Raw genomic sequence first — 12225 nt, 5'->3', positions numbered from 1 at the left:
CCCTTGGGGAGCAGGCCGGGCGGAGGCACCTTGCTGAGGAATGCGTCTTCCTCAATAGCCTGTTGTTTGGGGTTGGGCTGCCCCCCCACTCCCCCCGGCTGGCTCGATGCCGAGGGGTGTGTGGTGCCTCGCTGCCCCTTCACTGCTGCCTGTGCTCGGCTTAGCTGGGTGGTGCGGGGCGGGGGGGCCCTGCTGTCACCCCAAAAGGAACCCCGTCACAGGTGTCAGGCTTTGCTGCCAGTTCTATTTCAAGGCATGGGGGTGCAGTGCAGGTGAGCCGTATAGGGCACTGGGGCATCCCAGCTCAGGCCAGAGGAGCCCGAGGAGGTGGCAGGGTCTGCTGTGTCCTCCCTGCTGCCCCGTGGGTGCAGGCAGCCTGAAGAAGGAGAGGAGCAGGCTCAGCATCACTCTCCAAGAAGGGAAAAAGCAGCCTCCTGGCATGGTGCTTGGGACACAAAGCAGACACTAGATTTCATGCACCGTTTTGGTGCTGCTCCCAACACTCTGCTCTCTCCTCGCAGGGGTCAGTGGCTGTGCCTCCTCACCCTTATTCTGTGGAGCTGGTGCTTGTGTTCTCACCCCAGAGGGATACAGCTGCTTGTGCCACCCTGGTTACACCTTGGACCCCAGCCGCCTCCACTGCATTGGTAGGTTGGCAATTGATGGTTAGACTGCTCAGCCTTCTGGGCCTCAAGAGCCCATTCAGTCCTTCAGGCCATTGGGGGAAGGTCTTCTGGCAGCTCTGCTGAGGCCCTGCCCATCTGCTGCACGGCAGGGCTGGCAGGGGGCTGCAGGCAGCTGCAGGTGGTGACTGCTGGTCTTCCTTCCCTGCCTGGCTGTAGATGAAGATGAGTGTCTGAAAGACCCTTGTGCTGGGAAAGGTCGCTGCATCAATAGTGTGGGCTCCTATTTCTGCCTCTGCTACTCTGGGTACACCCTGGCTGTCTCAGCGGGCAAGCAGAGCTGTGAGGGTAAGTAGTGTTTACCCAGCACAAGGCTGCCATCTCTCCAGGGCCTTCTTGTTCTCTCACCCTCACGCCCTCTCATGACTGTGCACATACACATGCACTCATGCACACACATGTGCACATGCACACCCTCCCTTCCCACAGGCCTGCCCGTGGACAGCTTAATCCATGGGGATTGCTTAGGGGTAGGACCTTGCCCATGATGATCTGGGCAGGAGTCAGTGATGCCAGCCCTGATCCCTGCTTCACGGCAAGGGGGATGCTAGGGCAGATGGGGGATAGAGGAGAGCCTCAGCACAGATCCCTTGGGTAGAGCCAGCTGCAGGTGGAGCAGGTCCTCTCCTGCACCCAGCCTTCCTGACACTGATGGGGGAAGACTCAGAACTGTCTTCTTGTGTGTTGGCAGACCGAGATGAATGTGAGCAGCCTTCTATCTGCCGAGGACAGCGATGCATCAACACACCCGGCTCCTACCACTGCCAGTGCAAGGAAGGCTTTACCATGGGCCCCAGAGGACAGTGTGAAGGTGAAGCTTGCTGCTCCCGGTTTTCCTGCCACTCCAACCCACCCTGTGTATGGCTGAACACCTCCTTTTCTCATCACTCCATCTCTCCTCCTGTAAGGGAGGTAGGACACCCCCACATTTGTTTGCCCTGTGCCCACTCCAAGGACTGCCTGTCCTCTCCTTTGACTGCAGGAGGAACAGGTTTTCCTGGGCAGAGGGAATGGAGTTCTCCCAAGATCTCTCCCACCTCTCCATGGAGTTCCCTAATGACCAGCCCATTCCAGCTTCCCATTATGGGAGGACATGCCTATATATTTTCATGCCACCTTGGCTCTGTCACAAAATTGTCATGCTGGCAGGTAGACTGAAGGGAGAGCAGGCTGCAGAGGCTCAGGCCACCCATCCCCACTGCATCCCATTCACATGGCAAGACCCGGGCCGCCCTTCAGAGCTTTCACCCTTGTGAACATAGGATGTGCCTGATCAAAAATTCCCCTTTCTCAATAGCTCATCCCCATCACAGAGTGGGAGGCTATTTTAGGAGGCAGTACGGGAAACAGGGCATGCACAGAATGCTGCTTCCCCCACACGGCCTCCAGAAAGCACTTGCCTTAAGGACAACTGAGCTGGAGGTTGCATCCTAATTGCAGTTATGAAACGCCCTGATGAGCCAGCCCTGCACAGATGTTCTCTGATCCCCTTCTCTGCCCATGCACATTCCTGGCTTTGGCAACATCCTGCAGCAGTGAGTTTCGCTGCTGACTTATGTCAGCCCTCAGGTGTGGGTGTAGGATCCTGAGGGATAGGTGGGGCCATAAGAAGTTCTGTCTAAGCCCCGGCAAACTCATCTCAGCTCCTATTGGGTATCACTGTGCCCTGGAGGGAAACTCTGAGGATCCAGCTGGAGAGGATACATTGGAGTCTGCTGCACTGTTTACCTTTGGGAGCCTGAAAGAACTGTGTTTCTTGGCAGACGTCAACGAGTGCCTGGATCCCAGCTCTTGCCCCAGTGGGAGATGTGTCAATACACTAGGATCCTACAAGTGTGTCAGCTGTGGGGGTGGCTACCGGCCCAGGAACGGGAGATGTATTGGTGAGAAATTTGGGCTGCCTCTGGGCAGCACCCTTATGCCCCACGGCAGTGCTCCCTGTAAGCCTCAAAAGGAGCAGGGGCACAGGCGGCATCCTTCCCCTGCAGGCAGCCAGCCTGTTTGGCCAGGGCATATTGCACTCATAGCATGTGCGGAGGGAGTGCCCTGAGCACCCTCCCATGCCATGTTGCCTTCTGCTGCATCACACAGATGTGGATGAATGTCTTGTGGAGGGGACTTGTGCTCATGGACTATGTGTCAACCTGGATGGCTCCTTCCGCTGTTCCTGCTACCGAGGCTACGAGGTGGCACCTGATGGGAAGAGCTGCCAAGGTACTAGGGAGCCACGAGTCCAGACACTCTGAAGTGTCACACACTCAGTCCAGAGGTTTCCCTAGGCTCTCCCCGAGCACTTGGCTCTGCCTGAGTCCTGGCCAGCTTGCTGGCTGGTTCCCCAAGCACATGTGCCCTTGGTCATGGTTGCTCTGCATTTTTTCCACTTATGCCACTCTCCCTCGTGTTTATGCAGACATCGATGAATGCACCGCCCAGGCTGCCTGTCCCTCCGGACTCTGCCTCAATACCGAGGGCTCCTATTCCTGCACGTCTTGTGACACCGGCTATACTGTCTCCAGAGATGGCAGCATGTGTGAAGGTATCCCTTCTTCAGGAACAGAGGCACGGGTGCTGGAGGAATTGAGGGAAGAGACATTGCCATAGCTGGGTTACTGGTGGGGCAGGAGGACTTCTTTAGCCTCAGGATCCTTTTCCAGCTCTTTAGCTTCCTGTTCAGCAGAGAGCATGGAAGGCTGTGAGCAGATGTCGCTTGGAGCAGCACGAAGCTGATTGTGCTCACACAGGAAAGGAACGGGGGGAAGGACTCATGGACTAATGATGATCTAGGAGATGCTGACAAAGGCCAGAGGAGTACAGGAGGCCTGGAAACATTGTAGAGTTGTGTGCTGTTTAGTTCAGAACTGTGTGCCTGGGAGCATATACTTCAAATGTAGGTCTTCAACAGAAGGAGAAACTTTGGGTCCACAGCCCGTGGGAGAGACTGTGGGCACCCAGGTTTCATCATTTTTCCCCAGCCCCTAATGTAACTTAGACATGTTTAAAGGGAAAGCTTAGATCAAGGGCTGTGCTGCGTGGGGGATGCTGGCAGAGAGTTAAGAGCAGTATTGGTTTGTGTTGGTTGCTGAGACATGAGAGTGCTCAGTCCCAGCTTTAGAGCTGAACTGCCCCAGCACAAGCAGGAAGACTCCCTCTCTGATGGCTGACTGTGGGGGATATCCTGGGCTTGAGATGGCTTGATGCAAATTCCCTGTTTGGAGCAAGGGAAGGGAAAGGGCAGAGCTGGCAAAGGTATTTGTTTAAAGAATGGCCACGCGCTGAGAATTTATCTCTGGAGCACTGCAGAGCTCTGCAGCCTGCACGTAGCTGGCAAATGGAAGATCTTGCCTTTGATGTGACTCTCAGAAGGATCCCCCTGTATGGGGGCCTCCAGGGTGGGAGGAGAGGGAAGTTTTCCTCCCTTAATTCTTTGTTTCGAGGTCTGAGAAAGCCAGTGTGAAATGAACTTATTTTCCATTTGATTTTTGGGTGTGATGGAAGAGCTGTGGTTTGATGCCTTACATCTGCCCTCCCCTTTTCCCAGGACTCCACATGAGCTGCCCCATCTCAGCCACCTTGCCCCAGCCATTTCATGAGGGCATCTTATCAGGGTTTGATACTGTTTGGGTCACACTGACCTGATGGCAGGATGGCATGTTCCTCCCTGCCTTGGCTGGTGGCCTTGTCTATGGATTGAAGTTTCATATTTGAAAAATGATAAGGGTTTTGTGATAGTTTTTTTGTAAATAAACTAGGTTTTGATTCCTCTCCAGAAGGATTCAATAATACTGCTACTTGCAACCCTTTGAGACTGAAAAACTGGGAATCCTGCCTTGAGGCCACAGGGAGTGATGCTCTTTGTGCCTGTGGCATGCTCAGTGCTCTGCAGAGGGGAAAATGTTCCTCCCTACCCTCAGAAGCTGCCAGTCTCAGGGCTTTACCTCCTGTCTGTGCAGTGTTCTCCAGTGCTTGCCCCTACCTCAAGGGCTGCAGGCAATCTGCTGGCATCTCGCAGCCCTCTGTGCAAGGGAAGGTGTCCCTCTCTCCTCTGCTGTGAGCAAAATCCTCAGAGTGCCAGCAGATTCTGGCCCAGGCCTGGGAGAGTTGGGTGAGAGAGGGTTTGTGGAGAGCTCTGCAGTTGGGTAAGAGTTGTTGTAGGCCCCTGGACAGCTCTCCCATGAGAAGGACATTGTAAGCAAGTCTGGCAAGTGGGAAGGCAGAGCCTTAGAAGGTAGGGCTGGTGCTGCATTGCTTTCCTGGTGTTTGCTCTTGTGCAGTTGGCTGAAGAGAGGAGTTGTCAGCAGCTCTGACTCTGCACTGGCCTCTTGGTGGTTGTTGTACCCAGAGCAGAGTTCTGCTGGAGATGGTCTCTGGGATTAGCAGTATCCCTGTGCTCACAGAATCACAGAATGTCCAAAGTTGGAGGGAACCTCTGGAGGTCATCTCATCCAACCCACTGCTCAAGCAGAGCCACCAAGATTTGTCTGCCCAGGACTACATCCAGATAGTTTTTCAGTATCTCCAAAAAGGGAGACTCCACAGTGTCTTTGGGCAACCTAGGCCAGTACTCTGCTACTGTCACAGTAAGAGAGTGTTCAGGCAGGACCTCCTGTGTTTCAGCTTGTGCCCCTTGCCTCTGGTCCTGTCACTGGGCACCACTGACTTGGTGCTGGGATAGTGTTTTTCTGGTCCCTGTGATGGAAGGAAGTGAAGATTCTGGGATGAATCTGCACACCCTGGTAACAGGGAGTCTCTGCCCTCTTCTCACTGTGACGGGATGGTCTAGGAGGGCAGCTCAAACCCACTTTGCAGGCCAACATCTGGGTGATGCTTCTCTGGATGGGGATCTTCCCCAGTGGTGGAAAGAGCTGGGGGGCCTCACTCTGTGCTGTGCCCTTTCTCTTGGCAGATGTGGATGAGTGTGAGGACCCTGCTGTTCAGTGCCTGGGGGGAGAGTGCAGAAACACACCAGGCTCCTATGAGTGCCACTGCCAGACTGGCTTTGAGCTCATCAATGGCACCGTGTGTCAAGGTACGAACCCCATCCATGCAGCCCTCTGGGTCCTGCACATACTGGATCCTCTTCTTTCTCAGCAGGGAGGATGCCAGTGCCAAGGCAAGTGATGCCACCATGCATGCCACATCCATAAGGCTGTAGTCATATCCAGGCTCACCATGGACAGGGAAGATCTCTGTTTCCATGATGAAAAAAATGGGGCCAGGAGCCCTTTGAGGGCTGCCTGTAAGAGATTGGGAACAGGGAATCCATGTGGCTTTGGTGAAGGATGTACCTCAGGGCTGGGTGCATGGTCCTGATTCTGCTCCCTCTGCAGATGTGAATGAGTGCCTGAACAGTGAGATCTGTAGTCCCAATGGCGAATGTCTCAACAGTCATGGATCCTACTTCTGCATTTGTGCTCCTGGCTTCTCAAATGTGGCTGGCAGAGTCAGCTGCCAAGGTGAGTTGGAGGGTGGCAGGGACAGACCTTAGGTCCTGCCCTCTGCTTCCTGCCCTGCTGTGAGATCCAGGTTGATGTTTTTGTCTTGATTTCACAGATGTGGATGAATGTGCAGACAAGTCCCTGTGCTCGCAAGGCCAGTGTCTGAACACGGAAGGCTCCTACAGGTGTCTGTGTGAAAATGGATTCAAACACTCCCAGGAGACTGATGATTGCGTCGGTGAGAGCTCATTGCTGGAGAGATCAGCCTCCCAGAATTTAAGGGGATGAATAAAGCCAGTGCAGGGGGGAGGGCAGTTCTGCTCCCAGCACTCAAAGTTGCTGGTGACTTGTAAGGAGGACTAGCATTGGTTCAAGGCCTCTGGCCAACTGAAGCAGACCCAGGTGCTGTATTGAACAAGCAGGGTCCCCATCTGACCATCATCATCCCTTTGCTCTCCTCCCTGCAGACGTGGATGAGTGTAAAGAATATGGGGATGCCATCTGCGGCACATGGCGGTGCCAGAACAGCCTGGGCTCCTACCGCTGTATCATGGGCTGCCAGCCTGGCTTCCACTGGACACCCCTGGGTGACTGCATTGGTGAGTACAGCCCTGGGTCTCCCTGTCCCTCTCTCTGGCAGGAACAGGATGGTTATGGGACATCTCTGCCAGAGGCACAGGGGAGGAGAAGGAGGAGGAGGAGGAGGAGGAGGAGGAAGAGGAGGAGGAGGAGGAAATGTGTGGCTGGTGGGGAGGCAGATAATGCTGAGAGTTTGTTTTCTTGGCTGTGCTGCCTGCTTTCGTCTAGACTTCTCTCTTCCTGGCATCTGGAACAGACACCGCATTGTGCTGCTTTCCGCTTGGGGAGACTCCTGGGCAGGTTGCAGCCATTCCAGGCTTGGGGCTGGACTGCAGCTCCCTGTAAGCTATGTTTGCTGGGGCCAGTGCCAGTCACCTGCCTGGCAGGCCTGGGTGAGGGGAAAGGCTGCTGGTACCAGTGCCTACTAGGCTGGAGAGTCTGGGTTTGAAGCCCAGGCTCCAGCAAAGAGAAAAGAGCAAAGGGGTTTCTGCAGTTTTTGAGGCTCCCCCCAGCTCAGGGAAGGCTGCAGCAGGGAGGAACTGCTGCCAGCCACTGGGCTCTGGGCTGCAGTAAGGCTCAGCCTTAGCATGTAAAGCTGCTTCCTGGTCTTGGGAACCATGGGCTGTGGACACATAGCTGCTATGACTGCTTCAAGAAAACTTCCATGCAGCAGTTGGAGGGTAACAGGATGCAGACAGCAGGGCTGTAAACCTGCCCTCTGTAAGCAGAGAACCCAGCTTTGATTGTCCAACCCCATAGCATATAGCACTTGGAGAAGGACCAGGTCAAGAAGAATGGAGCAGGAGGGTATCATCCTATACATCTGCACTTGCCTCACGCACTTCAGCTGCATGCTTGTATCTCCTGCCAATGTGAGCCTGTAGGCTCTGTGTCCCTTTACACCTCTGCAGGAAACTGCTACCCTCAGTCACTTCTGACTGTCACCTCCCATGCTTCCCATCAATTTCCCATTCCTGCCCTGCCCCTATTGCTCTATTCACATGGCCTCTTTGCAGCTCTGAGTGTTGCAGGAAGGTTCTCTTAACATGCACACTTATAGCAAGGTGAGTGACTGGAGCAGCCAGACCCAGTTGCTCACATCAACGGAATGCCCATCCCAGCCCCAGATGCTGGGGTCAGAGCAGAAGGGCCTGAGTAGGGGTGTCCATTGGGAAAAGTGGGGTCTAGGACAGTTCCTGTTCTTGGCTTTGCTGCAGACATTGATGAATGTGCCAACGAGACGCTGTGCGGGAGCCACGGCTTCTGCGAGAACTCAGACGGCTCCTTCCGCTGCCTCTGTGACCGCGGCTATGAGAGCTCACCCTCCGGGCACTACTGTATTGGTAAGTCTGCCAGGATCACTTTGCCAGTCAGTAAAGGAGAGCCATTGGCAGATGCCAGGCTGGCGTCCCTGCTGTGTGATGGCTCCCAGACCACAGACAGGGACTGCACTCACGCACTGAGAATCACACACATGGACGGGGCAGCTCATGGAGTCAAAACCCCTCCCCTTATCACAGCAGATTTTGGGATTGCAAAGGACCGGGCTCTGAAAAAGTGAGTGTTTCCCAGTGAACATGGAGCCCTTTTCTGTCCAGGTGGAAAGGAGGTCCTTGGGGGATAGAGGCACTGAAGGTGCTAGAGAGGTGCTTTAATGGGTGCCTGTAGAGAACAGGCAGGGTGTATTATGAAAAAGCCCTGAGCAGCCTGGTGGGTTCCTATAACTGACCCTGCTTTGATCAGGTGGTTGGACTGGAGACCTCCAAACCTAGATGATTCTGTGATCCAGCAACCCACTGGATTTTAGCAAGCTGGAGTTCAGGCTCTGAATCCACTAAGAGAAGGGCATGAGGCTCCTGCCACACTTGTGTTGAGCTGCAGTGTGAACACAGTTCTCAGCTGTCCCTAGCAGCTGTCATTTCCCTACTGCAGGGTAACCTCATGCTGCAGACCGTGCACAGGCTGCCCATGCAGAGGCAGGGCTCCTGCTGCCCACTGTTACCCCTTGCTTTGCAGATGTGAATGAGTGTGAACTGATGGTCGCCGTGTGCGGAACTGCACTTTGCGAGAATGTGGAGGGATCCTTCCTGTGCCTCTGCCCCAGTGACCACGAGGAGTACGACACAGAGGCAGGGCAGTGCAAGCCCCAAGCTGCCATGGGTGAGTAGGCAACTAGGACAGAGCATGGGTGGCAGCTAGAGCAGGAGCATGGTAGCCCTGGCTGGGGTGAGATAAAGATGAGGGGCTGACAGGGCTGTACAAGCCTTCACAGATATGGGCAAGTTTTTGTCTGGGGAGAGCTCAGAAGCCTCAAAGTGAGGACCTGGGAAGGCTACACTGCTGGTGATGGGTGTGCTCTGGGACCTCCTAGGTATGGGATGCTGCGTTGGGGTGCCAAGGACCCCATCCTGTCCCTGCTCTGCTGTCTTCTAGAGGGCTCCGACACACACGCAGCCCACCCCTCTGACAGTGCAGAGCGCAAGCAGTGTTACTACCACATCAGTGACGTTCGCCTGTGTGACAGCGTCCTGGCCAAGAACATCACCAAGGAGGAGTGCTGTTGTACTGTGGGGGCAGCCTGGGGTGACAACTGTGAGACTTACCCCTGCCCCATCCCAGGCACAGGTAGGACTGTGGCCCCACCACACCCAGCAGGGCCAGTGCTCTGCCTGCCAGCTCCACCTTGATTGCACTAACGAGCTGCATCTTTTCTTTCCGTCTCCTCTTGGCATCTGTATCTTGGTCAGTGGAGTACCAGGAGATCTGCCCTCTTGGGAAGGGCTATATTCCCCAGAAAGATCTGCTCTCAGGAAAAGTCTCTTTCACAGGTACTAGCACCATTTTCTTTCATTTCTTCCCGGGGGAAGAGTGAGAGCACTATGTAAAGCCCTGCATGAAAATGCATTGACAGAACTATCTCCCCAGGCCTGTTGTGAAGGATGCTAACATCCTGCTGCTGTTTTCCTCATTCCAGAGAAATGCCAGATTGCCAGTATCGTTGGGCTGGAAGTGCCCCTCCTGCCAGTCCTGCCTCGTTGCTGGCAGTGATTCTTGGTCCAAATCTCTCATTATGAACCAGGGAAGGGGACCATTAAGACACAGCTCTTCCAGTTACTGATCAGATCTCCCAATGGCCAGCTCAGTCAGTCTTTGGCACTTTACCTCCATGGGGGTTGTGTTCTTGAGACACACATGAATTTCCTGTTTGTGAAAGTGTCCTATTCCCCACCATCCCTCCTCCTGCTCTGCCTGGGGGTGCTTCCCCCTCTGTTCCCAAGCATGGGGCCTGTGAGAGAGGTGGGGGGCTCACTTGGGGACCTGTCAGTGATCCAGGCAAGGTGCTGTGATGGCTTTCTGCAGGTATAGCACCCAGCCCACCTTGCTTCCATGGCTCTGCTTCCTGAGACACTTGCCCTCCCTCCATCCCTCTTTCAGACATGGACGAGTGTGAGATATTTGGCTCTGAGTTCTGCCGCAATGGACAGTGTTTGAACACGGTGCCGGGCTACAAGTGCTTCTGCCGTACAGGATACTTCTATGACTCCAGCAGGCTTGAGTGTGTTGGTAAGATGGCCTCAAAGAGCAGTGGGCACCCCACTGCGCACGGAGGGGCAGCTGTGCTGCTGCACCCCGACTTGTCCCTGCTAGGCCAGGTCTAGGTAACAGGCTTCCTGGGCCCTCCTGGGGAACAAGAGAGGGGGGCCTGAGGCCCCTGAGGTCCCTGTTTGGGCAGGGAAAGGGTCACATTGCTCATGTCTGCCAGCCTGAAACCTTGCTCTGTCCTTGTGTGTGGGCAGATCAGGATGAGTGTCAGAACGAAGTGTACTGCATCAACGGTGAGTGTCTGAACACAGAAGGCTCCTACCACTGCTTCTGCAGCCTCCCTCTTGTGCTGGATGCCACTGGCAACCGGTGTGTGAATTTCTCCAGCAGGGCAGGTGAGCCTGATCCCCCACTACAGCACACCTTTGCCCCACACATCCTGCCCCATGGCTGGGTCCTCCAAGAGGGAGCAGTGGGTGGGGATGTGGTGTCTGACCGAAGTGTTTCAGCACCAGCACAAGGTGCAGCTGGGGCGGGGAGGGGGCAGGAGCTGGGGCACATGGTCATCCCTCTTGGGACAAGACGGACAGGCACTCTTCTGGATGATTTTCATGGCATCCTTTGCTTGTGTCACTCACAGATGCCTTGGAGGAGTATGAAATCCACCTGGATGTCTGCTGGCAGACCGTTGCTGACTACATCTGCCAAGACCTGCTACATGGCCAGCAGACCACATACACCGAGTGCTGCTGCCGGCTTGGTGAAGCCTGGGGCCAGAACTGCGCACTTTGTCCCCACAGGTCCTCCGGTAAGTGGGGCGGCATGGGCAAGCATCTCCCAGCAGCGGTGGGAATGGGCTGGGCTGCTGAGTGTCATGTCGTGCAGGTCTGCTGCATAAGGTCTCTGCATTGCTTGAACCAGCCCAAGGAGTAAGTAACCCCCCACACATTTCTCCAGGGCTGAGCTGCACCAGTGGGTAGAATGTACCTGAAATTGGTTTGCAGTGAGTCCAAGGTATTTGAGGGGAAAGTTGAACCTGTTGCTTCTGCGCAGGTTAGGAGGTAGTTGCAGCTGGGGATGGGAGCACCCTGGGAAGTGGGGTTCTTGCTGCTCAAGGACTTGCTGGCCGCAGACAGGAGCTAGTCTTCTTGACAATCGACAAACTACAGAGCTGCAGCTTTGGAGGGCACTGAATGCAGGCCTGGCTCACCTGACCCAGTGTGGATGCACACCCTCTGGCCATATAGTGGACCTTGAGCCGGGCTGCACTGACCCTTCCTTTTCCTCATCACCTGCAGCTGATTTTGCTTTCCTGTGTAATGGGGCCAGTGAAGGCAGTGAGAGAGGGGCTGAGCTCCGAGAACGACCTAGGTATGAGTATGGACCGGGCTTGGAAGATCCCCACTATGGCCTTCCCAGCCCCTACTACAACTACCTGGAGTCTGAGTACGGAAACCCCGACGCTGGTTTCCCTCGGAGGGAACCCAGCAGTGAGTTTCGTGGCAGCCCTTTCCACCATGGCCCAGCGCGGTCTCCACCCCGCTACCTGCCCAGCCAAGCTGGTGAGTATTGGAGGCACAGGGAAGTGCCTTCCCACCCAGACTGTGTCCATGGGGACTGCCTGGCAGTTCCCACCCTGGCCAGGCTGCTCCAGGCTTGGAGCAAGCTCTGTTCCTGGCTGTTCTGAGTCAGTCCTGGCGCCACGAGCACTGTCCTGCTGCACGCCCGATATCCCCTTTGCAGCTGGGCTGAGGCTCACCCTGCTCTGACCCCCCCTTGCCGCCCTCCAGGCCTCTACGAGGGCTTCGAGGGGCTGCAGGCAGAGGAGTGCGGGATCCTCAGCGGCTGCGAGAACGGGCGCTGCGTGCGCGTCCCGGAGGGATACACCTGCGACTGCTTCGACGGCTTCCAGCTGGACATGACCCGCATGGCCTGCGTGGGTGAGTGAAGCCCCGCGTCCCCTGGCCGCGGCTGGCCCCTGCCGG

The 12225-nt window shown here is 55.6% G+C and overlaps 1 protein-coding gene across 1 annotated transcript in view; it reads left to right on the top strand.

Moving 5' to 3' along the window:
* LTBP2 (latent transforming growth factor beta binding protein 2) overlaps positions 1 to 12225 on the top strand; it is a 65386-nt gene that overhangs the window by 48360 nt on the left and 4801 nt on the right. The window contains exons 17-35 of the mRNA XM_017741650.1: positions 522 to 647; positions 843 to 971; positions 1375 to 1494; positions 2447 to 2566; positions 2775 to 2897; positions 3094 to 3219; positions 5587 to 5709; positions 6011 to 6136; positions 6234 to 6356; positions 6586 to 6717; positions 7915 to 8040; positions 8714 to 8857; positions 9131 to 9322; positions 9445 to 9525; positions 10133 to 10261; positions 10495 to 10635; positions 10881 to 11048; positions 11539 to 11802; positions 12031 to 12180. Coding sequence (XP_017597139.1) covers positions 522 to 647; positions 843 to 971; positions 1375 to 1494; positions 2447 to 2566; positions 2775 to 2897; positions 3094 to 3219; positions 5587 to 5709; positions 6011 to 6136; positions 6234 to 6356; positions 6586 to 6717; positions 7915 to 8040; positions 8714 to 8857; positions 9131 to 9322; positions 9445 to 9525; positions 10133 to 10261; positions 10495 to 10635; positions 10881 to 11048; positions 11539 to 11802; positions 12031 to 12180 — 2643 coding nt within the window. The remainder of the gene's footprint in view (positions 1 to 521; positions 648 to 842; positions 972 to 1374; positions 1495 to 2446; positions 2567 to 2774; positions 2898 to 3093; positions 3220 to 5586; positions 5710 to 6010; positions 6137 to 6233; positions 6357 to 6585; positions 6718 to 7914; positions 8041 to 8713; positions 8858 to 9130; positions 9323 to 9444; positions 9526 to 10132; positions 10262 to 10494; positions 10636 to 10880; positions 11049 to 11538; positions 11803 to 12030; positions 12181 to 12225) is intronic.

This window comes from Corvus brachyrhynchos, unplaced genomic scaffold (assembly GCF_000691975.1).
Source record: "Corvus brachyrhynchos isolate BGI_N302 unplaced genomic scaffold, ASM69197v1 scaffold115, whole genome shotgun sequence".
NCBI lineage: Eukaryota > Metazoa > Chordata > Aves > Passeriformes > Corvidae > Corvus > Corvus brachyrhynchos.
This window is presented reverse-complemented; position numbering and strand designations above follow the sequence as displayed.